The sequence below is a fragment of the Exophiala aquamarina genome, assembly GCF_000709125.1.
Source record: "Exophiala aquamarina CBS 119918 chromosome Unknown aczIA-supercont1.15, whole genome shotgun sequence".
In the NCBI taxonomy this organism is placed as follows: domain Eukaryota; kingdom Fungi; phylum Ascomycota; class Eurotiomycetes; order Chaetothyriales; family Herpotrichiellaceae; genus Exophiala; species Exophiala aquamarina.
Window position 1 is genome coordinate 213,736 of NW_013550573.1, and position 24,644 is coordinate 238,379.

At 48.3% G+C, this 24,644-nt stretch overlaps 11 protein-coding genes across 11 annotated transcripts; 4 read left to right on the forward strand and 7 right to left on the reverse strand.

The window, feature by feature from the left end:
- Window positions 1-4,387: 4,387 nt before the first annotated feature.
- On the forward strand, window positions 4,388-5,669 carry A1O9_10860 (uncharacterized protein; the record flags this gene model as incomplete). The annotated part of the gene is made up of 3 exons (XM_013400090.1): window positions 4,388-4,647; window positions 4,730-5,331; window positions 5,473-5,669. 3 exons carry the CDS (start codon window positions 4,388-4,390, stop codon window positions 5,667-5,669), a joined length of 1,059 nt encoding a protein of 352 aa, XP_013255544.1.
- A 1,387-nt stretch (window positions 5,670-7,056) lies between these two features.
- On the forward strand, window positions 7,057-7,429 carry A1O9_10861 (uncharacterized protein; the record flags this gene model as incomplete). Its single annotated transcript, XM_013400091.1, has 2 exons — window positions 7,057-7,304; window positions 7,363-7,429. 2 exons carry the CDS (start codon window positions 7,057-7,059, stop codon window positions 7,427-7,429), a joined length of 315 nt encoding a protein of 104 aa, XP_013255545.1.
- A 476-nt stretch (window positions 7,430-7,905) lies between these two features.
- On the reverse strand, window positions 7,906-9,626 carry A1O9_10862 (uncharacterized protein; the record flags this gene model as incomplete). The annotated part of the gene is made up of 4 exons (XM_013400092.1): window positions 7,906-8,620; window positions 8,684-9,096; window positions 9,149-9,258; window positions 9,314-9,626. The coding sequence occupies 4 exons, from the start codon at window positions 9,624-9,626 to the stop codon at window positions 7,906-7,908; spliced, it is 1,551 nt and encodes a 516-aa protein (XP_013255546.1).
- A 1,064-nt stretch (window positions 9,627-10,690) lies between these two features.
- Window positions 10,691-11,269, forward strand: A1O9_10863 (uncharacterized protein; the record flags this gene model as incomplete). Its single annotated transcript, XM_013400093.1, has 3 exons — window positions 10,691-10,883; window positions 10,942-11,168; window positions 11,234-11,269. The coding sequence occupies 3 exons, from the start codon at window positions 10,691-10,693 to the stop codon at window positions 11,267-11,269; spliced, it is 456 nt and encodes a 151-aa protein (XP_013255547.1).
- A 317-nt stretch (window positions 11,270-11,586) lies between these two features.
- A1O9_10864 (uncharacterized protein) lies at window positions 11,587-12,693 on the reverse strand (the record flags this gene model as incomplete). The annotated part of the gene is made up of 1 exon (XM_013400094.1): window positions 11,587-12,693. The coding sequence occupies one exon, from the start codon at window positions 12,691-12,693 to the stop codon at window positions 11,587-11,589; it is 1,107 nt and encodes a 368-aa protein (XP_013255548.1).
- Window positions 12,694-14,232: 1,539 nt separating this feature from the next.
- On the reverse strand, window positions 14,233-14,506 carry A1O9_10865 (uncharacterized protein; the record flags this gene model as incomplete). The annotated part of the gene is made up of 2 exons (XM_013400095.1): window positions 14,233-14,338; window positions 14,418-14,506. 2 exons carry the CDS (start codon window positions 14,504-14,506, stop codon window positions 14,233-14,235), a joined length of 195 nt encoding a protein of 64 aa, XP_013255549.1.
- Window positions 14,507-14,736: 230 nt separating this feature from the next.
- Window positions 14,737-15,375, reverse strand: A1O9_10866 (uncharacterized protein; the record flags this gene model as incomplete). Its single annotated transcript, XM_013400096.1, has 1 exon — window positions 14,737-15,375. The coding sequence occupies one exon, from the start codon at window positions 15,373-15,375 to the stop codon at window positions 14,737-14,739; it is 639 nt and encodes a 212-aa protein (XP_013255550.1).
- A 612-nt stretch (window positions 15,376-15,987) lies between these two features.
- A1O9_10867 (uncharacterized protein) lies at window positions 15,988-17,682 on the reverse strand (the record flags this gene model as incomplete). Its single annotated transcript, XM_013400097.1, has 1 exon — window positions 15,988-17,682. The coding sequence occupies one exon, from the start codon at window positions 17,680-17,682 to the stop codon at window positions 15,988-15,990; it is 1,695 nt and encodes a 564-aa protein (XP_013255551.1).
- A 3,225-nt stretch (window positions 17,683-20,907) lies between these two features.
- On the reverse strand, window positions 20,908-22,288 carry A1O9_10868 (uncharacterized protein; the record flags this gene model as incomplete). Its single annotated transcript, XM_013400098.1, has 2 exons — window positions 20,908-21,779; window positions 21,841-22,288. The coding sequence occupies 2 exons, from the start codon at window positions 22,286-22,288 to the stop codon at window positions 20,908-20,910; spliced, it is 1,320 nt and encodes a 439-aa protein (XP_013255552.1).
- A 471-nt stretch (window positions 22,289-22,759) lies between these two features.
- On the forward strand, window positions 22,760-23,590 carry A1O9_10869 (uncharacterized protein; the record flags this gene model as incomplete). The annotated part of the gene is made up of 2 exons (XM_013400099.1): window positions 22,760-23,372; window positions 23,427-23,590. 2 exons carry the CDS (start codon window positions 22,760-22,762, stop codon window positions 23,588-23,590), a joined length of 777 nt encoding a protein of 258 aa, XP_013255553.1.
- A 399-nt stretch (window positions 23,591-23,989) lies between these two features.
- Window positions 23,990-24,472, reverse strand: A1O9_10870 (uncharacterized protein; the record flags this gene model as incomplete). Its single annotated transcript, XM_013400100.1, has 1 exon — window positions 23,990-24,472. One exon carries the CDS (start codon window positions 24,470-24,472, stop codon window positions 23,990-23,992), a length of 483 nt encoding a protein of 160 aa, XP_013255554.1.
- Between the last annotated feature and the right edge of the window lie 172 nt (window positions 24,473-24,644).

Sequence of the window (24,644 nt, forward strand, 5' to 3'; positions counted from 1 at the left end):
CGGATGATGGGCATTTCGTACAGCTGCAGTCCTACTGCTGCGGATTGCTGCATGTCTGTCTAAATAATGCACAGCAAACAACTTTATTGTTCTCGATGATTTTTTTGGGGGCTCCATTTAAGCCTTTCACAGTTTTGTCAAAGCTGAAGGGTTCCGGCTCTTCCCAGCAATATCAGATTCAACGTGGGCAGGGTTCAATACGTTTGCAATTGTCACCAACAGCAAACATGGTACAACACATAATGGAAACGTGAAATGGATTGCCTCGACTAGGGCAGTGAGTCAGGCTTCCTGTTACTTTTGACTGCCTGCACACGTTTTACTCAACGAAGCCATAGTGATACCTATGAATGACTGTTTATCTTTCATTCAGATGCTCTTGAACTCGAACGAGACTTGAACCTGCGTGTGACGGCAACAAGCACTAGAAGACTTACACTTCGTATCGAACTTCGACATCGGACAAAATCAAATTACCTGCTTTGCAACACCCCTCTTGGCTGTCTCCTAGCCGAGAGCCCTTCAACAATGTGCTACCAATATTGCATCAAATACGAGTGCCCCAACTGCGTTGAAGGATACACACCAGACCGACGCACCGACGTCCTCTGTCGACCAAGTTCACGATGTCCACTACTTGAGTCACGACTGTTACCTCTCCGCATCGCATTTCGATCGGGCCCACTTTGTCAGACGTGCAGAGCAGCCCAGGAGCGGCAGCAAGCCAACGCACAAAATGCTAACCAGCATCGTCGTGCGCAACACCCTGGCGATCGACCACGACGAAGCGCTCCTGGCCCAGCACGCGAACAATGCCTAGACAGATATCGATCTCTCCATCGCCATCGCCAGAATCTAGGTCGAGAACGGCAGCGATATGCTCAAGAAGCTTACACATTCATCCCGGAAAATCACCTTGACGACCATGATCACCAATACCGCTACCACGCTGCCCAGGCTCATGGCTACGCTCGGGCACCACCAACACCATCTCCACCACAACCACCATTCTCTTTCTTCGAGAGAATCTACCAAGGAAGCCTTCCTCGACGACGCCCTGTCACCCCCGAGCCAGCATATGCATATCTCGACCGCAACATGAGAGACAGAACCCTTGATGAAAGCATTTTCCGTGATGTGGATGACGTCTTCGGTGATGCAGGCTACGATGATCGTAGCGATGAACTCCTGCTCGGCATGTTCGGATGCATGAGATTTCGCTAAGTGAAAGGACAACAAAAGATTGCCGAGTCCACTCTAGACTTTCTGGTAGAACATTGCGTGGTTGGGCTTTCGTCTTTCTGCGACAATGCTTTGGTCCTTACTTTCCTCATCTGAAGCATTGCTGTTAGACGGGAACGGGGCTACAAAAGAAGATGGCGCATCGTCAAAGGGCTGTTCTTTGTCCGAGCATTCACCAACCTGAGTGCCCATTCTCCATAATTCTCTGTCTTTGTGGGTTCTTGCTCATGGTCTAGGCCTGGTGTTTTTGCTTTTTTGAGTTCATAAACTCACGTACGAGATTACAGGTAGCTAGCCAGCGCACATTGTGCAATGAACACTGCCTGATTTGGAAAACAATTAGACACACAAACAATTCACCTCCCATACATACCCTGGGTCCTGTGCACACCACACCTCACTCACATCACCATAACAGGTGCCCGACTCACTCGCAATGTCCGCCGTGTTCGGTCCGATGCATCTACACCTCTATGACTCAATTCGAGGTAATGCTATTAGAATAACGCGGAGGACTCTGACCTTTGTCCAGTTTCATGGACTAGAAGAACCAAATGCGGCCAAGTGGATTTGCTCTTGATGGCTATGCATGCGTATGGACGAATGCGAGTGGACTGTGTATGATGGAAGAGAGATTGTGAATAGTTGAAGGAACAGTCAATCAATGGGTGAAGCTAAGAGTGTGTTCGAAGCAATCAGAGGGAGATTTCGCTGACGCCACAAACGTTGGTTTCGTACGAGAACGATCAGGGCTCAATGCTTTATACCTCTCCTTCGAGATGTTCAATGATGCTCGACATATCCTCGTGTCTGCTTTTCCATGGTATTCGTCTACAGGCTATAATTTCTACATCCTAACAATCCACATTGTTCCCGAGCATGCCCGCTACTATGATAACTTCGATCTCTGCTCAGTTTCCACAGCCTGCCTCCTCGATTGTTCCGGGCAAACCTCCTTCAGACAATCCAGGGCGCGACACTTGCACTGTCTGCTGGTTGCCTCAGTAAACAACAAAGGAAGAGTCATACACGCGTCAATGCTAGCAGTGCTGTTGACAAAGATACACACTGCCTGTATTAGCCTTGCTGCCTCATTCACTCGGCACTACATAAATGATCACTGTACAGCGCTTTCAGCTGTTTACTTTCTGCTTTTTCTCCTGGGCAGATTTACTTCTTTAAACAAGCACTTATTCCAATACCTGCAAACTCACAACCCAATACCACTACAAAATCAAGCCGCAAGTAGCATAACCTCCAAAAACAAACGACTCTCAAAATACACAACTCTCCAACCGAACAACTCCCCAATATGTCTCCCAACCGATTTTCCATAATGATTCAGACTCCCTTGTCTCATCAGCAAGACAACGCGAACATAGTGCCAGCAGAACCGCAGCCAGCACCACGAACCAATCGCGTTCGGCACTGCCTGCGAAAACCATGCTCAATGATTCGCAACGCATTTCGGCGCCTGCAGAACGTCCTATTGTATCATCCAGAGCGTTCATGTCCAACATGCCGCTATCAAGTGGGTCGAGCTCATCATGATGACTTGGGTCAGGCCATCCCTGATGTCCCTCCACCTGCTTATATGGTCGTCGATCCAACTCCTCCTGAGGCTCCTAGATGGAGACAGAGACAGAGAGCTACGAGGGATTATGATCGGGGGATTACTACTACTGCCGCTGGCGCTGGCGCTGGATCACCTATGCCTCGAACAAGATCTACAACTGCTTTAGCACGCACCACTACCACTGCCACAGCTACAACACATCCCAACCAAAATCCAAATCGGAACCCAAGCACAAACACTTCCGCGACTCCTACCCCTACTCTCCCTATCACCATGATCGAAGCAGAAACAGCCCCCCTGCACACCATCCGCGCCGCGGTCGCTGCTGAGGAGCGGCAACTCCAGAGCCTGCGCCGTCGCCGAGTCGCACTTGAACATTCACTTACCAACTCCAGGATGCGATGGAACGAGGAGCTCGAGCGCTCGTTGGCTTCCTACCAACTCCGCTTGCGCACGCTTGACAGTGTGTACAGAACCCGGCTTCCGCTGCAGCCCTCGGCAACGTTGGCGCGGTCCGAGGAGATGTTTTTCAGGGAGAGACCTCCGGGCAAGGTTTCGAACGCAGTGCAATGATCTTTTGTGCTTTAGCTTGAAGTTTTACACACTTGACCCGGAGTTTCTTGATTAATCGATTGATGTATGGTTATTCTTTGCGCTGGCTGCTCGTTTTTGTGAGTCAGCAACATCAGATCATCAAAACCTGATCGGCACCTACCTGTACCTTATGATGTGTCGTCTGCAGACCTGGATGCGTGTCAGGGGCTTATGGGGGCTTGTTATTCTCCGATATGGGTCGCGTCGGAGCGCGCTGGCTTGGGGCTCTTTGGATTTTATAGTTAGATGGTGGACAATCTTGAATTGGCTTGGGATTTCAGTCTTGTTGGCTTGTTTCGTGTACATAGCTGTGCCTTTCTCCTAAAGTCTTCTTTTGAGGAAAAGGGGCGACAAATGCATCCGAGGTTCCAGATTTTGACTAGTGGGGCTGACTACTTATTCCCTGTTGTACGAAAGCCACCATATTCCAAGTAAGCTGGTTGCAGATTCAGATGCACCGTGTAAATTTTTATCAGGAATCAAGACATGATTTCTTGCCCTCAATTGAACGTCTTATCCTGTGGTGGCACCGGCAAGGTTACCGGGGGGAAAGTGGAACACCAGAATGGGCCTTTCTCTTCAAAATGCAGTTTGAGCCACGCAGGAACGGAGTTGGCTTCTGAAAGCCCCTCGACCTCGAAGAGGAGGTTGCATTTCTCTGCACCTCCACCAGAAGCAATGGTTAGCTCGTAATGAATCTCGGGACGAGTTTGTTCAATGCTTCCGGGTTTCACGTCTGGGTGGTCGGCCTACCCTGCCGTAAGCTCCCATAGAACTTGGAAGGGCAGGGACCGGGGAAGGACAAAAATACGTCCGCCAAAAATACAATACATCGCGTAGTGCCACTGTGAGTAAACGAAGCCTACTGAGCTATATAGCTAGCTCTGCCCATTTCAATCCGAGTTGGGTCCAATGTATCTCTCTCTATACTTCTCCCACTAACTGCAGTTTCTCCTTGCCTGTCACCCTTCCGAAATGCCGACAAATCGTGCTGCATGGCTTGATGCAAAGTCAACAACCCTCGTGGTGCATAACGCTCCCTTTCCAATACCTGGCGAGGATGAAATCGTCGTCAAGAATGCCTGTGTGGCAATCAATCCTGTCGATTACAAACTTCAAGATTGGGATTTCTTGAACTTGCGTTATCCGGCAATTCTGGGATGCGAGGTTGCTGGCGAGATTGTTGCAATCGGTGATCAAGTCCGGAATTTTCAGACTGGTCAGAGAGTCATCGGGTCTGTCTCCAACCCATTCTTGACGAAGGAGTCGCTCCGACCCACACAATGATCATAAAAATATGCTCACATCTTATCCTAGAAATTGCCATTCCAGCGTTACAAAGGACTACAAAAATGCTGGGTTCCAGGAGTACACCGTTTTATCGTCTTCTCTGGCCGTACCGATCCCCGATGAGATGGCGTTTAGTGCAGCAGTTGTCCTTCCCGTCGCTGTTTCCACCGCTTCTGCAGCACTTTTTGACCCAGGAAACTTCGGAATTGCAGTACCGCAGATGGCGATGTCGGATTCTCCTACTCCAGCCGCTAGCGACTTGCTACCTCCAAAAGACACCTCTGCAGTGCTAATATGGGGAGGCAGCACGAGTGTAGGCTGTGTAGCAATTCAACTTGCTCGTGCTGCCGGCCTGAAAGTCATAACAACGACAAGCAAACACAATTTTGGCCTGTGCAAAGCTTTGGGAGCTCATGAAGTGTTTGATCGAGAGGCTGATTCCGCGGTTGATGAAATTGTCGCAGCTCTGAATGGAAAAGTCCTGGTCGGTGCTCTCAATGCCGTTGGAGCCCAGAATACACTGCAAACTTGTATCGATATCCTCGTCAGAACGGAAAGCAGGAAGCTGGTCGCTACTACTTTACCCGTTGAGGAGGGTGTGGAACGAAGAGGTGTCCAAGTCAATTTTTGTAAGTTCGGTCGCTTTCCCAACGAAGAGTCTCATTTCACTCTACATCTACCAGAACTATGCCATGTACCTGGCTTTCTGCTTCTAGATCTTCGCAGAAACAATCTTGAAATGGCACTAATTATGGTGCCCATCTACTTAGTTCATGGCCTATCTATCTTGCAGAATGGGCTTGCTTCAACTATCTGGAATGAATTTTTGCCTCAAGCGCTTCAGGATGGCACGCTGGTTCCGAAGCCTGACGCCGTTATTGTTGGACATGGTTTGGATGACATTCAAAAAGGATTGAATAAAGCACGGGAGGGATATAGTGCATCGAAGCTGGTCGTAACGCTCTAGAAGGTAGTAAGACACCAGTCTTCATGTCTTAGAGAGCATTTCTTGAAGTGGAGTAAAGCTACCATAGTCAGATCTTTCTGTCTTGATGAAACCAAGTGCGACAAATATTGCTCTGCCAGGACCTGCGTCATGTTGGCACCCTTGTCTACGAAATGGTGAGCTCGGTACTTGACGCCTTGAACCTAGTCTGGCTGACAAACCACTATACTTTACCTCATCGTCGACAGTAGTTCAGGGGATTTTCCTCACTGTTGTGATCAACCCTGGTAACCGAGTTGTGAAAGTGCGTTCGTGTATGGAAACCCTAGCAGGTTGCACCGTTGTATCTCCACATCAACTGGACCTCATGGCAATTTCCTCGGAGGTTACGGTCTCGGAAACGGGCTAAATCGAACCGACTTTGTCAACGAAAGCGGCATCGAGGAAGAAGACATGGAATCAAGACTCAGCGGCAAGAGAATAAGCGAAGAAGCCGTAACCGAACAAAGGTCCGAGGCTGTCACCTGCAGGGGCCCTTATTTATGTTTTCCCCGGTCACGTGGCCGTCTTATAAAAGCTTAATTTGATGGCCTGCAGCCTTGTCGAGAGCCATGGAAGTGGAGCTAGAAGACCTAAGTGGCAATGGCTTCCCCTCCAAGTTTCCTTGAGGTACCTTGCGTCCCTTTTTCTTGGCCTGTGTCCGGAGCTAGGATACGATCGCTCCCCCTATAGTGGCTTTATTGTGGTCTAGAGTTCCTATTCACACCCGTCAAAAATGAATTCTCGGTCGATCGCTCCTTTCAGGAACCCCCCTACTTACACCCGCAACGTACATCAGGACCAAAATTGCCTGACCATACCCGTTGATGGGCTGAATCCAGGAAAACATTACTTCTTCGTGGATGACTCGGGATAGTAGGGTGATTGGACCCAAACAGAGCTGAAGCGCAAGGGTACTCTAGGCAAAGGGTGTTAGGTTACCATGTTCGAGAGATTTAGGCAACGACAATGGTACGAGACATGACCAATTGCGCAACATGCTGAGTGTCAATCCTGCAGTGCTGTATGATCTTGGAGAATTTTCCGAGGATCCAAGATGTTATCGGATTCCGATGATATACAAAGACTTTCGCTACAGGTTCCTGTCACCACTTCTGGGTCCGGCAGATTGAACTATGAGATAAGAACTAGTGATAACTTCTTAGCATTCTCTCCATCTTGATCTGTACTTCAGACTCTCATCTCCGCGTTACTTACTGTTCGCACTCCTTCCCAACCCACAGCGGCACCAACCCCGGCAAAATGACGGTATATCACATTTGTCAGTTCTCTCATTCCGTGTTAAAGTTAAAGTTAAAGTGCTTGGCATGGACAAGAATCTCACAATATCATTACTTCCACGAATCAAATGCTGACCGGAGGTACTCTTGTAGCACTTTTCCAAACCAAAGAGGGAGCAACACAGGCTCAAGTCGATGTGTTTATGAAGACGGCCAAGGCCATGGCGGGCCAGATCCCGGGACTCTTGGCCGTTGAAACGGGCAAGGCCATTGATATCACCAAGCAATTCAACCAGGGATACGAATGGGGGCTCGTATTGACATTTGAAAACGTTCAAGTTATAGGCCCTTATCTTGACCATCCAGCACATAAGCCGTATGCCATTCCGTTCCCAAAACGGATGAAAGTCTTCAGTTGGGCTAAACACTCCTAGACTCTATCCGCTCTGTGAAGTCGCATTCGACGTGCAGTCGATGCTTCTCTTCGATTTCGAATTCTGAAATGAGGACGAGAAGGCCGTCGTTGAGGTGCTTGGCAGAGGTGACAGAAGAATTTAAGAAATATCAAAAGCTAGCCGTGTATTCTAAGAAATTCATTCTTCGGGTGACAGTATCATTGGCGTATCACTCGATTGAGTAACCAACAACGCAGCGAAATCTAGGGATAGTGCATTGCCTGGGTAATATCTGGTCATCTCTGGGGCTAGTCCAAGATCCACTGTTGCCATTATGAATGCGTATCTGGATAGATAGTGCTTGATCAACTATTCGATCTTGAGGCACAATTCTTGTCAGACTAACACTTTCTTGTTTGCTTTTCTCTAGTTCTACTGATGGCAGAAGGCTACAGTGTGAGCTGGAGCGTTCCCACCTAAAACAGAGCGTCCAGCAGCTCACGTCTGCTAACTTGGTAAGGTCTGTCCGGATAATGTCCAACGACTTCATGCGACCGCAATTTGTCAAGCCTTTGTACCATCTTAACGAAGCTTGGCGTGCAAGTCCTCGACCGGAGCATCAACCCTGTAAGTCATCGTCTTATTCAAATCGCCGAGGAACAAGCAAAGTATACATGCAACGATGCCGAACGGAGCCGCAATGATATAGATCAGGCGAAGTGAGTCTGCATATGCTTGTTCAAGTGCCAGGAAGCCTTGCTGGATAATTGATGGGCTCACTCCCGGGATGTCAATGAAAGCCAGTTCATTTCCACTGGCCACCGCACCAACAAATGCCGCGATTGAGCTGCTCGGAAGACCAGCTTTGGCAGCTGCTTCAGTTATGTAGGTCGGGATCTTCGTGGAGAGGGAGTTCGATAGAGCTGAAGTATACGCAGCAGTGAAAATTGTACCCCCTACTGCACGAGCAGAGTTCGTGACTGCTGTGGCGGTAGCGATCAGTTGATGGGGTGTGGATAATTGGACGCCCGCGATAATCAAAATCAACGGAGATCCGAATCCTATACCTGCCAACCCGGCAAAAGCAAGTTGACTAGCGTTGTCTCCTGGTTCTAATGTCGCCATGCCAATATTCCCGGCAGTAAATAAGAGAAATCCAAGGAACAGAGGCTCTCGAATCGTTCGAAATTTTGTACTCAACAAACCCCATACTGGGCAGCTGAGGAGGAAGAAACCCCAGAACGGCAAGAGGCGTACAGCCGCCATGAAAGGGTCCCTCGTGAAGAGAGCAGTCGTACTATATGACACGCAATTAGCTGCTGGTAAGGATTAACATAGAATAGAAATGGAGCAAACATACACCACCGAATAGAAGATAATAAAAGGGAATCCGAGGATTGCTTCGATGACCATCAATCCATTGCAGATTGCAAAGACTCTCCCCTTATTCTTTCCTCCACGAAATAGCTCATGGCTAAGTATACCGTTCTTTGTGCCTTTCCATTCGTAGACACCAAAGCCCACTAGAATGCAGAAGCCGACGATCAAGGTGGCCAATGTGTGAGCATTAGCCCATGGGTAGAGACCGCCACCCAGACTAAGACCAACCGAGAAGAGTGTCAATCCTGCAGTTAAAAGCCCAAAGCCAGGAAGGTCGAGGTGACCAAGCTTTTGCCAGAACGATAAATGATCCAAGCGTGTGTGCCTCTTTGGTGGCCGATAACCGAAGAAGATGCCTACTGCAGCCGCTCCCCAAATCGCGAACATGATCCACTGTCGCAGCTTAGCAGTCTTTACGAGAAGTGAAAAGAAAAATATAACATACGTAGAACAATCGCCACCCAGTATGGCTGTTGCGTCTTGTAAGTGCGCCAGCTGCTAACGGTCCAGCCATTGCGGTGATGGCGGCAACGACGCCCGTGGATGCTTGAGCCACTATCCAGGAAAATCAGATACAAAGTTCGCCTGGGGGAGAGAATGGTATACATACTAGGTCTCCACTTTCTGGGCAGTATCTCGCTGGGCACCACATAGCTCAAAGGCACAGCAGCGAGCCCAACTCCAATCAAAGCTTGTGCGCCGATCAACCTGTAGATATCTGTAGCACCAGGAGCAATTGCAGAGCCTATAAGAGCAATTGCGCAGGACGCCACGAGAATAGGTTTTCGGACCTGGAAGATGTCTGAAGCAGATGATATGACTGGCCCGATCACCGCTTGCACCAAGGCAAGCGCATTGGGGACCCAGGTCTGAGCATTTGTGTTTCCGAGATCTGCTCCAATGAACGAGAGCTTCAAATTCATGGTTAGCAATACTGGTTTCAGGGGTTATCATTTGAGAGGAAGCCACCTACCACAGCAGGCGGACCTTGGAACGCGAGACCTTGACCAGCGAGAAGGAGGTAAATGGAACCAAGCGCAATCCAAGTTGGTAAATGAAGCTCCGGCTCTTCTTCTTCGTTGGTATAGACTACGTTGCCAAGATTCTCGAGCTGCTGGTTTGAGCTTTCAAGATGTTCGATAGTTGCAGCATTGGTATTGGTATGCGGCATGTGTTTCTCATCAGCTGGTGCAAGGGAGGTAGCGATTTCATTCGTTTCTGCCATCTTGAATCTTGATTCATGGGAGGGTAGCATTGGTGTGCCCATCGAGTCTCGATACAGGTGGGAATTGAAGAAGTAAAACCAGAAACGAGACAGCAACGTCGTACCCTCAGCCCGATCTTACCGCGGCGGCAACGAATCCATGCTGTCAATAATGGACACTCAAGCCGCACGGGATGGGATATACGAGGATCGTCGACACGTCGGGAAGCGGCTCGAACTGGCGTTGTCGGCTGACTGAAAGGAAAGCGTCCAGACCAACACAGTCTTTAGCACTCTTCGCGATGTAGGTAAGCGCCATTTAATTTGTCGAGTTTGCACTAATGAACTCTTGGGAGGAATTTGGTTGGTGTAGTGTTTCTTAGGTTTGGGACGCCTCGTGCTTTCACGAAGCCATTGACCTCGGATCTAACTAAAATCCTAGTTACGTAGCTTTGATTTCCGGTTTTAGTGCATAGTCGCTTGGAGATTGCTCTGTACCGAATAGCAGAGACTGAAATTGCTCGCTAGGCTTGTTTGTCGTCCTGACAATTGCGGGGACTCCGCATTCTTTGTCTCGCTACCTATGCAGTCCTTGAAACGCGGTCACGGGGTCGGGACTCGATGTGGCGAGTTCGAAGGCTACGACAGTTTCGATGTTGAAGCATACACTATAGCGTTTGAAGATGATTGAGTCCCCTTCATAACATGCCCTGATGGACAATATCAAGGATAGCATCACCGCCTTGCCTTTGATTTTGGCACGGCCTATCTTTTAGAATCAGTATGGCTTCCGCTTCACACAACCTTGCTGACCCATGGACAGCCTCAGGTCTTCCTCAAAGGCAGCAAGCCTTCCTAAAACAATATTTTGAAGCACTAGATGCTGAGCCGGAGAAAGGTGCCCGAAACTGGGCCAACAGCTTCGCTGAAGGCGGCAAATTTGTCAACGGGACTATGGTTATCGAAAGCTCAAAAGGTGCGTGAGGCAATCGGACAGTATCGAGAGCTTTGATCGCTTATCTTCGACAAATAAGATCTCGAACAAGAGCGTTATGGATACTGGAAGGCATGGCCACATCTGTACCATGTCGTAAAGCGCATTTACCTGCTCCCGGGAGCCGAGCATTCCGATTTTGTAGTGATTGGGAATTGGGCGGTCAAACGCCCAGATGGTTCGACTCTAGAACGTGACACGGCCGCCAACTTCCACTTAGTCGATCAGAGGGGGGAGCTAAAGATTCAGAAAATGGAGGTGTATGCGGTAGGTGTCGCAGTTCCCACTCCCGGTGAATCTCGGTGAGCTCACTGGACTTACTTCGTCTTCAGGATCCAACTCCGCTGCTAGAAATCATGAACTCCTGATCGAGGGATGCGGTTTTGAATGTGGGCTGAAGCAAACGGTGTGATTCTCAAACCTATAGACATATCCAGTCCCTTGAGTCTATAGAACATATGACAAATTTGACTGGGGACAAACTACCACCGGCTGCGACCGAACGCATTGAAATCCAATCATCTAGATAGCCAGCATAGTGCCTCATACCAATAGAAGGCCGTTCGACTCCCCTAAGTGTCTATACCAATGGTATGCAGGTCAACCCCTTTAGGAAATCGTTTATAGCCTTAATAGAACTCGATGAGTTCTATGTTCTCTAGTCCAACTATCTAGAATTAAATTATCACAATTGTGTAACATCGAGCAGGAGTCTCCCACCACGGCTTAAAGCAGCGAAGCGGTCTTCCATTTCCATGTCTGCTTCTGTCATCTCCGAGTTTAGTCGAAAGTCTAAATGGCGAAACAAATGACTAACAGCGAGGCGGATCTCCAAGTTGGCCAGATTTTGCCCTATGCAATTCCTCGGGCCTAAGCTATACGGTGTGAATGCCTTCTCCATGGCGCTTGAGTGCGATAGGCCTAGCCAACGATCAGGATTGAAAGTGTGAGGCTCCGCATAGACACTGGCGTCCCGATGATGAACGTAGTTCTGCATCGAGATCAAGGTTCCCGGCGGAAAGACGAGTTTGCTCTTTCCCTCACCAGTCTCTACGGCCGTGGTCAAAATTCGTGGTAAAGAGCCGATCAAAGAAGGGTTCAATCGCATTGCTTCTTTGATCACAGCATTGAGATACTTCAGATCTGTAAGTTCAGAGTTCTTCGTACCTGTCGAGAGTAACTCTTTTCGTAGTCTTAGTTGCATGCCTCTGTTTTCCGGACGAGCAAGGTGGTAAAGAATGTAGAATATAGTTGTAGCCGTGGTTCCACTTCCAGCAAACGCGAGGCCCATCGCTTCTTCAACGGCTTCGTCCTCGGTCAACTTTCGACCAAGGTATTCATCTTTCTTGTGAATGAACGGTTCGGCGAGGAATTTGTCTGTCGAGTCCCCTTTAAAGTCCCTTGCAAAATTTTGATAGAGTTCCCTCGTGGTTTCTTCCCAGATCCTACGTTGTGCATATGCCCGCCCGATGACACCGGGTAGAGACTCACTGAGCCTTATTTTTGCTAAGATTGGAATCGTGTTTGACAACGGCTGTATTAGCGAAGCCTGGCCCATCGCGTTCAAAAATGCTAACCCGGCGTCGGGCGACTCAACATCGATATCCTGGTTGAATGCAACCTGGCATATTACCTCGAGGCTAAAAAGCCCGCACAAGGATTGTACATCCACGGTGTGTGTTTTAGATGCTTCAGATTGGCTGACAATGCGTTGGAGAAATCTGTCTGCCTTGGCAATAACCCCGGGCTCATGCTCGTTGATTGACTGAAGTGAGTAGGGACGATTCTCCATTTTCCGCCTAGCAGCATGCTGAGCCTTATTTCTAACTCTATATGAGCTATTGGAAGCAACAATGATTGGGAAGGGTTAAAAACCTCATGCTGAAGATATTTTCATGCGGCGGCGTAAGTCTAGTTGAAGCGTAGAATGAGCTTTCCTTCAAGCTGCTCATATGGTTATAGATTTTTCTGTATAGTTGATAATCTGAAGCCGAAATTTCGTTGGGGCCAACCCGTACGTAAGGTCCGTATATCTTGTGAAGTTGCAGGAGTGTCTAGAATACAGATCAAACATTAATCACATTCCATGAAAGCTGCAGTTCTCGACTTACATGGCAGCGGACTCCTTTCAGGACAGATAGTTGCATGTAATGAGGAAAGACTTTGGCAACTAGAGGGCCTGGCACAGATCTCAACGGGTGGAAGAAAAGGTTGTAGAATACCTAAGCAAGTCTATAAGCAAGGTGCAGTTAGAGATGGGAAAAGGTCTATTCTCTCACATTCCAAAGGACTTTGAGAATCACTGCAGCCACAAAAATCTGCACGAGCAACGATACAACGCTGAATCTACCACCCATTAATAGGGATTGCATTGTAAGGACCATCTTCACAGGAGTGCCTCTTAAATTGAAGTCAGGCGAAGACAAAGGCTCCTCGAAATAGTAGCCGCCGTGATACTTAATGTTTTGCTACGCTTTGCAAAGCCATGCCTTTGTTTGTGCTGCCACTCGTGCAGCCTGGTAGATCTCCGGTATTCACCTCGTCGTCTCATCCAATTACTGAGCATAGATGTCGCCAAGGATTCATTCCCGATCACGTACCATACGTTGGCTCGCCCCGCTCGAAGGAAGCATTTGCCCAGGTGGATCATCTGCACTAGCTTCGAGCTCTGACTAGTAGTGCATAGCCTTGGCGTTGGCTGGTTCAACTAAAATCTTACCTGTCCGCTCTAGAGCAAAACGAGCTCCATTTGTACTGAGAGGTACATGAACACATATCTCAAGCATCATCAATAGCTCGAGAATCTAGGAGTTAGTAATGTTTGATGGATGGAGCAGGCCGCCATAACCTCTTTAGCACTGATACAAACTAGAGTTTGTTGTCCAAGGTCCGTCCATGAGAGTTTTGACACATGTAGCTCTCATAACTAGACGGTGTAAATTGTTCAGAGGTATCACACTGATGTCCAACCGGGTATCCCTAGAGACATCAATTGGGACTGCTAGTAGTCTTATCGAGGTATGTATCATTTGTCTCCGCAAGCAATAATTTAGGTGTCCAATATGGAAAATAGGATAAATATAGCAATGACTCACGCCAACATTGGTTCTACAGACTCTGTCATCATCTACTATATCCGCAGCGATTCAGATTGGTAGAAATACACAGGAGTACTTGGAGTGGTCCTCAAAAAGACCTGATAAAGTGACATTGATTTATCTTCTGAGGATTTCTATTGTGACCTTTGGCCATCAGGGGGTTTTGTGCACGAAATCACGACAGGCTGTAAATTGGCGTGTTGTCTGATCCTGACGGAAGATCTCGAAGCATTTCAGATCACCAGTTTCAGCTTGAGTAAATCTTTCTCCACGATCTCATTTTTCTTGGCAGCAAGCTCTTCCATATCTGCAGGTCCAAACACAAAACGACCAGCGAGCCTGCAGATGTATTGTCAGCTTACTATACTCGGTATCTACTGCCCCTCGGAATGAGTCGGGGATTAACGCCCTTGCTCACCATTCTTTTCGCTCTCGGGCCAGCCACACTATAGTATCGGCACACATTTGAGGGGTTTGTGTCAAATATGAGTGCATATGCTCGGGCATGTTGAGCGCTGTCTCGGTCTTAACGCCCCCAGGATGGACAGCGTAAGCAATTAATCCCTTTACCATGCATGTGTCAGCCGTGAATAATGAGTGAGTAAGTAATTGTCAAATAATCCAGAATTTGATATACCTTTTCACCGTATTCCGCCATCAAAAAGTCGGTCAGCCGGATCTGCGCGGTCTTAGTCATTTGGTAGGCGCTTGCGCCAGGACTGTTCAAGCCTTAGCCCTCAGAAGCCTTCTGTATCGTTCTTTTCATTTGAAGAAGGGTAATTGAGGATTTGGGATAGGATGGGCAAGGAGAGTACGTACGCTGAAATAAATGCCCCGGCGCTAGTTAGTGTGACGATGGTTTTTAACTGCCCTTTAAGTACCAAGGGAAGCGCAGCCCTAGTCACGATATATGTCCCCCTGAGGTTGACCTCCCATGTTAACCACCAATCATCGATATCAGTCTCGGCCAGCGGAACCCATTTCTCCAACCTCGAGGCGTTGTTAATAACCACGTCCAGTGACTGGAATTCTTCCGCTACTGTATCCATTGCCCTTTCGACCGCGGCAGGATCCGACATGTCGGCTTGAAGTTTCAAGATCTTCGGTTCTTTATGACCGGCCGCTTTTGCCGCCTCTAAGGCATCATTCGCGGCGTCCTCAAGTTGTGAACGAGCAAGCAGCGCGATGGCTGAAGCGCCCGCACGCGCAAAAGATTTGACAGTCTCGCGGCCAATGCCTTTGGAGGCGCCTGTAACCAGCACTTTGATATCGGAAATTGCACCTCTCTCCGGGTTGATGAATGGATATGTGTCGTTGTGGCATGTTGATACGATTTTCGAACCATAAGGATCATCTGAAGGCGCTGGTTGACCCATGTCGTGATAGGTTTTGGTAAATTGCTAAGTCCCTTAATCGGTATTGTCCAAAAGAGAGAGAAGTGGAAACTATGATTTTTACTGTAACACCGACCAAAAGCTTTCTTTAATCCAATTCAACCCAACACCTACGATCGCCGCCAACGGCGGAGATTACAAGGCGACTTAACACCGTCGGCGTGGGTATGTACGATGCTAGGCAAGCCACTGCTTTCAGTGGTTTCATCAGCCTAGACGCGTACTGAAGTTGACGTCATGATATCTACTGATATCTATTCTGGTTCGGCAGCGAATGTTCCGCCGAAACCTAGCTGGTTGGATCTCAAGCACGTGATCGGGAAACACGAGGTTGCCGGACGAATGCCGAAGTCAATCAAACAAAGTGTTGCATTATTGCAAGTGATCTCTCTGAAAAGTCTCTTTCTAGGATACCAAGTCAAAGCTTTGTCCACGGTGAAGACTCGGAGCTCGTACTCAGCCTCACCAATAATCTACCCAACATCGGGCATGATCCGGCGCAAGACGATGAAATATTGAAAATCTAACGAAAAGCATTTGCATCTACTCAAATGCTTTCCCTGGAAAGAGGCTATGCAACAGTTTCGTTCCTGTCTATTCTGCGGCTTGGTCAATAATCGGCATGACTAAGTAGGAGTCGAATACAGTTCCGGTATGGATCAAGTGCCTGCCGCTATTGACAGTGTTCTCGTGAAGCATCGTCTGTGGAACTCTCTCGTCGCGGAAAATGTCGGTCCCTTGAATTGTAAGCTTCAATGCCTCGCCATCCAAGAAGCGCGTTGATGTTGCAATGATTTCGATGTCTATCGGAACGATCTCTCCAGGCCGTAAAGGCAGCTTCCTCTTATGCGTCATCCATGGGCGGTTGTGGTCAGTCAAGCCCAGATCCAGCTCTCGGTGGCTAGCGCGCAGCCAACCCAAGCCAAGTGGCCCTGTATCAAACATAGAGAAGGCGACAAATGGAACTCTTTCACCGTTGACGTCGAGCTTATCAAGCTGTACAAACAAATCGAGGTCGTCACCCTCAGTGGTGGAAACCCAGAGCCTTAGTCGCATGCTGCCCGTCAGCTCCGTTTCCTTCCCAAAGACGTATGTAAATTGTGCGTTTTCAGAAGTTGATAAAGCATCATACGAAGTAGACGAAATCTTAGACTTCGACTGATCGGCCAATTGCCCTGACTGTGCATCGAGATACTTGAGTGAAAATCTTGTTCTCTTAATTGGCCAATCCTCTTCTTCTCGTACGTAGCCTACGTAGGCTCGATCTCGTACCTCAATTCGTACCGGAGGCCACTTGTCCACCTGACTGGACTCATCTTTAAGAAATTTCTGATAGAAGGCTTCTTGGCGAGCGAGGCTTTCAGGCTGATAGTAGTACTGCCATTTCTTGCGCCCATGAACTTCAAGCCACTTTTGCTTGGAAGAAATACCGGTGTACCCATTCAATGTACCTCTCGTATGAAGCCCAAAATCTCCCCAGTCAGCAACGATATAAGCAGGGACTGTGATAGCAGATAGATTTCCGGCTCTTTTAGACTCATTATAAGCGTCCATCGTCTCGTGGATTTGATTGTTTTCGTACCAATTCTCCGTCTGGTTGTGTGAGAATTGGCAAGACCAATCTGAGAACTTAGTAAATTTCGTCTCAGGGATACCTCCACAATGTGTGTGATCGCGAAAGGCATCTGTGTAGCCTTCCCAAGGATTGATGCATGAAAGATGTGGGGGGTTAAGCTGAGCGATTCGCCACTGCACAATTGCCAGGTAAGATACCCCACAAAGACCTATTCGACTGTTTGACCAAGGCTGTACGGCCACCCACTCAATCACGTCGTATCCGTCTTCTGCTTCTTGAGGTCCGAGTACCTGGAGATTGCCTTCTGAAGCCCAAGAACCACGGCTATCAGCATTGACAACTGCGTAGCCACGCTTAGTCCAGTGTAGGGGATCAGGCCCCTCCCAAACTGCATGTTTCGAGACCGAACCCTTAGGCACGCCGGAGTTTGGGAACATGTCAAATGTTTTCAGCACATGCTTTCCATATGGTGACATTGTCATCAGCGTAGGAAGTTTGCTCGGTGAATCCTCAGGAAGGAAAATATCGATGTAAATTTGCACTCCGTCTCGCATGCAAACTGCAACATCGCGAGTTACTTGCATCCCATCAATGTGCTCGACCAAGCCGGGGCGAAACCCGGGGTATTTGCCCTTACTTGGTTCCACGGAGTCTTTCCATATGAATGAATGAGACCCTGCAGCTGATTGCTCAAGTGGCTTCTGAAGATCCATTCTGTCAAGTCCAGATGAGACGCAGGTAGTTGCCGGTCTTGAAGCTTACTGATAAGGTTCTGCCAGGGGCGGAGAGGGGGGGGGGGTTGGGCTGTGCTGTATGAGTACATAAATTGACCTTGGCCTTGACGGTGGCATATAAAATGGCTCGAAATGAAGCCCGTTTCTGGTAGCAACCTTTTATCCAGACTATATCAAAAAGAAAAACCGGGATGCGGAAGCTCGGACGTGGGGTCTTTGTGCATGCATCTCCTGCAATATTCGGTGAGGTCGCGTGATCGGAATACGTTCGACACGGACTCCGCTTCTCCAAAGGGGTTCTTCTTTGCTTATTAACTCCTAGAAAGCTTGCAGTGGTACTCTTCATACATCGATCAAAGTGCGGTTGAGCAGCCCTGTTCATCGTTAACTTGGGTTCATTGCAAGTCTTTCGTTTTGTAAGCCATTACCTTGAAGATCAACATCCAGGGATAGAGATTCGAGCTCGTCTGGTGCAAGTTCATCTGGGAATGAAGGTGAGTCCTGACCATCATCAAATTGTTCGTGACTAGAGTCTCTGAAAAACGGACTTGTAGCCGGTTGCTCAAGATCATTAATCAGCTCAGTGTCGAAAACGTCAGGGTCGATTGCGGCTAGTGAGAAATCTTCCAGGCGTGGAGTGGCAGTTGTGCTACCCATGGTCTGCTCAATGAAAGTCGTCGTAGACTTCTGTTTCAACAACGGTATTGCTTCTGCTGCAGTGTGGGAAATCTTCGCCAGTGTCTCAAGAGCCGCAATTACCACAGAAAACATGGTTGCTGCATTCTCTTGACATAATTTTTGCATTTCGTAGAGGAGAAGTAAAGACGAGGCAGTCCGGATTATTGCGTTTGTGAGAAGGTCTGGATATGGATCAAGCAAGAGGATGTTGAAACCGGGAGGGTGGTTGCTATTTGGAGAATTCGTCTGAAATGCTAGATTGAGAGCGTTGATGATGTTTCGACATGCACAGAGTCGCAAATCGTACGGGTTGAGTGTTTGGTCAATAAAAACGAAGGTTGAGGGCAATGTATCCACGAGGATGAGGTTTCCAACTTCAAAGTGGATATTCAAGTGCGCTGGAACTTGTGTTAGTATGGTGGGGTGTTTCTTAAAGTCAGCTCAAACTCACTGAAATACATCTGCGTTATACTATTGAGAAGCACAAAATCTCGCAGACCTAGACACAATAGATTACCAAAGATCTCTTGGTACGCATTTCTCTCCTTTCTAGCGGCATCGACAGCTTCAGCGAGTGATATGCCTGACATTTGGTGAACAATTGCATCTTGGACGCGGGTGATGGCAGCCCAGACCAAGGTCTTATAGGTAAGAGCATGCTGCAAGATCTCCGTCAATTGGTCCTCACGAATAGGTGCCTGAAGTTGGCGCAATGGATCAAACTGCATCTTGAAAGTTTGCGTACGAGTTCGGACAGGAGTCCACACTTTCGTCTCGCTATCGCATCCGGGCGGCAGTAGTATTGATGGCCTACATCGAATGAGAGCCCTAGTAGTGTCTGAAACGATTCCAAACCAGTGTGCTAAGCAGGACATAGATAAACGCTGCGCTTCATCAGCGTCCGGTAAATTTGTTTGTTGAGGGTAAGGGTCAACTTCTGAAAGAGGAGCGCTTTCCAGTAGACTGGTGATAGAGTCTCTACCACTGAATGGCTTTTGCGCTCTTCTGGAATTTAGATAGCTATGATGACTCAGGGATGCCTCTATACAGTGATCCTCAAGGTTATCGCCAGTTTTCCTAGGCGAGCTAGGGATCATAGCGAAGAGATACAGTGCCAGAATTGAGCGGTACGAGGGTCTTGACAAGACCAGATATATCTGTTTCCGTGCTTGGAGCCAGAAGCTGTCCGAGAGCTCCTGCTTCAGATGAGTTAATCTCCTTTGAGCTTGCTGGTTTTGGCGATGTTGATTGTCGGTGAGGTCGAGCCACCGAACAGAATACGCATAGACAGCATATATCAGTGCTCGATTGATGATACAATTTGTACTGCGCTCGGTCTCATCGCTGACCAAAGAGGGGCAGTTGCGATTTGCTGCTCGACCCAGAGTGGAAGAGCGCTTATCTAGTTCAATCATCAACCTGGAAATTCGTGTAGGAATCTAGAAATTAGTCGATTCTATATCACGTAGATGACTGCTAAGACGCACAGAATTTGTAGCAGTAACTGCACAACCGCCGCTTCCGACCCACAGACCGATGCGGGGCTCTAGGATGGTAGTAAATACGTTCCAAAGTAGGTGATGAAGCCTCCAAACTTGTTGATATTTTGCCAATGAATCCGAATTCCTTGATAACGATACTGGTGTCGCGTAACTCGGAGAAAATGACTCAAAAGCCGGCGAAGCGTCATCTCGTATCTCATAAGTATCTTGCACCTGGCCCGAGACTGTCGCCGGCTCCGTCGGTTCGAATAGAGCTTCACCTTCCGAAAAATGCTCATTTCTAGCAACACGGGCTCTTGCGCGGCCACTGGTTGCACCCTTCTTCGATGTCATTGAACATGTGGCACCTCGGCGGACGCAGTTGTAGCAGGCTCGTCCGGGCTGTTGCATGGCGTTGCATCCAAGGCGCTGGCGCTGGCATTCATCGCAGCTGGTGCTTGATCTGCCCATTGTAACTGCACCCTTAATCTCAAATCTTCGCTATTTGGCGATCTGAGCTGAGATCTGTGAAATGATGTTAATACCTCATGAAATGACGTCCGCCTAATCAGGACTGTCGATATGACTGGATTAAATCGTGGGATCCCTGTGGGTAATTGGACTTAGCAACCAAAGAACAAAAACCATAACAAATAATGTGCAAGGTCTTGTTGTTCGTAGCTTAAGTACTCCAGGTTGAACAACAGAAACCATGAAGGGGGTGAAATATGAGGCCCTTTGCGGGGTATTTAAGGGCTGAGGGGCGGCGGGGGCTGCTAATAACAAGGGCGTGCAGAGTACCCTCGAAACCCCGCCACGCCGAGGTTCACCATGAGTTGCCTGGGAGCGAACCTCATGGTTAAAAAGCCCCTTGAGATATTAGGACTGAACGCCCGGTGTCATCAACACTGCATCGATTCACCTTTAACGCACTTGGTAACTCCTTGTTGGATCAAGGCTACTCGCTACATGAACAATTTCCTAAGCAGCTATTCAGGATACTTAAATGTTCAACACCTACACACCGGTTGGCAAGGAGTTGGCACTACCGGTCAGCAAACTTCTCCCAATTCTTTGCACCACCTGCTCCTCTAACCCAGCGGTCAGGAGTCCGTAATTCGGTGGTCGTGTCTATTGCCATGTTTGCGATCTGGAGCCAACCCTGACCTTTCAACGGGAACCTCGCAGCGGTTTCCGGGCGTGCTTCGAAAGCACTGCAAATTGCTTGCCCGTGAGCCAACGTGCGAATCAACTTGGCAATGTGCCCATCATCATGTGTGAGTTGGTTTGTTTTCTTGATCAGCAGAGGCCACGTCAAGTCCTTCTGGAGCGGTGTGTAGTTGACTATTTCTTCGGGATACAGCTCTGGTGCCAGTCGCGACGCGTAGTTGAGCAGATCGATCCTCCCTTTCCATTCCAGGAGTCGAGCCTTATTCTCAGTGCTGAGCCAAGACTGTCTATTAAATGCCGTGAAAAAGATGGAAGCGTTGACGCTATGAATGAAGAAGAAGTCGAGCTTGATTGTCTTGCCAGGTCGCTGAGCCGCGCCAGTCATCCAGGCGGTGGCATTGATTATCTCAGCTGTCTTTTCGTCGATTTCGTCAACACTCACTCTCCATTTAGCGGCGATCTCACAAAGCTTTTCCGGTGCGTCAGCTACAATCTTCTCGTTAAGGGAATCGCCACCGTCCCAATATTTTTCATCGTAGAGAGCAGGATCTTGTCGAATCTCACTCAATAAACCTACCAAGGAGCTAGGATGTTCGTTCTTTTTAGTTTTCGCTAATTGTTCCGAGTGCAGAAGGAAAGGTTTAAAGAAGTCGTTATGACACACAGCTTGCGCCAGTCCTTCGGCAATTATGGCACACTGTTCGAACTCGATGCCAAATCCGAAATGAATCAGAGGGTGGACGACCCCTGTTGGGCATTTCTGTTAGCCAGTATTTATCAAAGAATCTGACATATCACATCTTCCTACCCGAAAAGAGCCTCACCAGCAATTCCTCGGCAATCTCACTCCTTGAAAAGAGGTATTCATTGACAACATTTTGCCATCCTTCTTGCTGAAACTTTCGTTTGAAGAAAATGGTATAGTCATTGAACCAAGCATCATAACCTAACAAAGACTTGAAATATCGGTTGTCTGATAGTTTCCGAATAACTTCTTCGTCGAGGGGAAGCCTTCGTCGTTGATAGCTGGTATTGATATTAAACGCCGTTTGCAGCTCGCTAGGATCTGCGCCGAGTGCAAAGGCCGTCAAAAGGTAATGCACTTGATGATTATGATAGCCTTTGAAGTTCCAATAAACATGAAAGTCTTCATGGTTCTGCTGAAGCAACGACGCGACCTTGTCCACTGCAGGACTGGGTATCCTGGGTACGTGATAGACTCCGGTAGTCTCCAAAGTTATCGGAAACTCAGCCATTGCGCTGAGTGGAATTATTCCAATAAGGAATGCAGTATTTACAGAGAACGTATAAGGGTTTAATTGTCCTTAAGGCATGAAAGATGCAAGTTCACTTCGAATATTTGATCTCACGCGCTTGAACCATCGAAAGACTTGATGTCACGTGATCGGGAAAAGATCTGGAGAACGGTTCCACCCCTAAATTTCATGTTGCTGTAGTCGGGTGAGGGTGGCTATTCAGTCGATCCTTTCGCCACAGAAACAAACCGTTTACTACACGCTGACAAAGGGTCTCGGCCCAGCGCCTTCTACCCCGAATTTGTTATTGCCCGGCTTCAGTAGGCACCGTAGGGAGTCTTCCTCGAGAATGATTTGGTCTATAAGACATCGACTCGGTTGGGACTGTCACTACGTTGCATGTATGACCAACCTAAGAGGAATCGTCTCTCCATTTTGCAGTTTCAGCACGCCTCTATAGATTTCCAAGCCATGCCGTCAATAACTGTTGGAATAGCAGGAATCACAGGAAAATTCGGCCGACTCCTGGCTCTTTCCCTCCGCGAAGCGTCGCCCCAAGTGAAGTTGAGAGGCTTAGCGCGCGACCCCTCCAAGGTCGACAATTCATCCCTGCCCAATGTCGAGTTGTTTCAAGGCGATGCCTTCGATGTTGACAAGATCCATAGTTTCGTCCGTGGTACCGATGTGGTGGTTTGTTGTTATCTCGGCGACACCCGCCTGATGATTGAAGGGCAGAAGGTTCTTATTGATATTGCTGAGGAGGAAGGCGTTCCTCGATATGTTGCCTCGGACTGGTCCTTGGACTGGACAAAGCTCGAGATGGGAGAGTTGTTCGCTAAAGAGCCCTGTCAGCGCATTCATGAATATCTGACCACGAAGAAGAGCATACGGGGCGTCCATGTACTTATCGGAGGATTCACTGACGTTATATTCGCGCCCTTCTTCAAAATTTGGGATCAAGAGAAGCTGACTTTCAACTACTGGGGCACGGGTGACGAAGTATGGGAGTGTACCTCATATCTGAACTCTGCGCAGTATACCGCAGCGGTATGTCTGGACCCCGAAGCAATGGGTGTTCTGCGCTGTAAGATCTGTCCCCATTAGCATTTATCCATATGCAGAGAACTGATTGTCCTAGTCGTTGGGGACGTCATCAGTATCAAGGATATGGCAAGAACTTTCGAGAGGGTCTACGGCAAAAACCCTCCTCTGCATCTAAATGGATCACTAGAGGAGTTGCGCACTACGACGGTCCGTGATCGACAGAAATATGGCGAAGAATTCTACAAATATGTCTTTTAGTAAGTCGTCGCTCGTTGCAGCGTGCAGTCTCACTAACGGAGCACTTCAAGTTGGTATCACTATTTCACTTTGAGCGGTCGAGCTTTGATGGGTCCGAATTACGAAAATAGGAGGTATCCAGGGGTAAAAGCTATCTCTGTAGAAGAGTACATGAGAGGGACGAAGATGGAGGATCTCGGTAAGGCGTCTTTCCCGTGGGAAAGAAAGACTTGCCGCGAAGAAAACTAGATGGTGATTCATTTAATCCGCACCCACTTCGAGTTCATTCAGTATTTTCCACCCTTAGCTTGTCAACACTAATCAGCACGTTCACATTCATTCTTGCCTCTTTGAAATGTTCTTGTAAGAGACTGCTTGACGCCACTCTCCAGTAGGCAGATGCATGAAGCTGATACTCATTCACTCCTTGCCCTGGTAGGCACTAGGATCCATCCAAGTCAACTCCCAGATATGCCCGTCTAGATCAGCAAAGGAGCGTCCATACATCCAGCCATGATCCTGCACCTTACACACATCAACCTTCCCACCCAAGGTTCCTGCCTTCTCGACAAAACCATCCAATTGCGTCTTCGATGCAATACTGATACACAGCAATGCGTGGCTGACTTTCGTTGGATCTGCCACCTCCCTATCTGCTGGGAGGAAGCCCTTGTAAAATGGTTTGCTCAGCAGCATAACTTTGAGTGGGGAGGTATGTGCTGCCTTTGAATCGGGATTGTCGATATGGAGATCTAGGGGGATCGAAACCATGGCAGCGTTTTCGTCAGAGAAAGTCTTGTTCTGCACGAAACCCAGGGATGTGTAGAATGTGAGTGCCGCCTTGAGATCAGAGACGGGGATGTTCAGAAAGAGTGTTGTCTTGTAATCTGAGGGAATCGACATCGTGGCTGTCATAAAATCTCGAGTGTCCTGGTGGTCTGGGTTGCTCTTTGGATTTCTGGGTCTGCCGTGGCTAGTAAAGGATGGATCGTTGAGGGGAAAAGAGCACTGTCAATGTGTCTTTCCTGGGTTTTATACCTTGGACAGCGGAACAACATTTCTGCGACGTATTCGA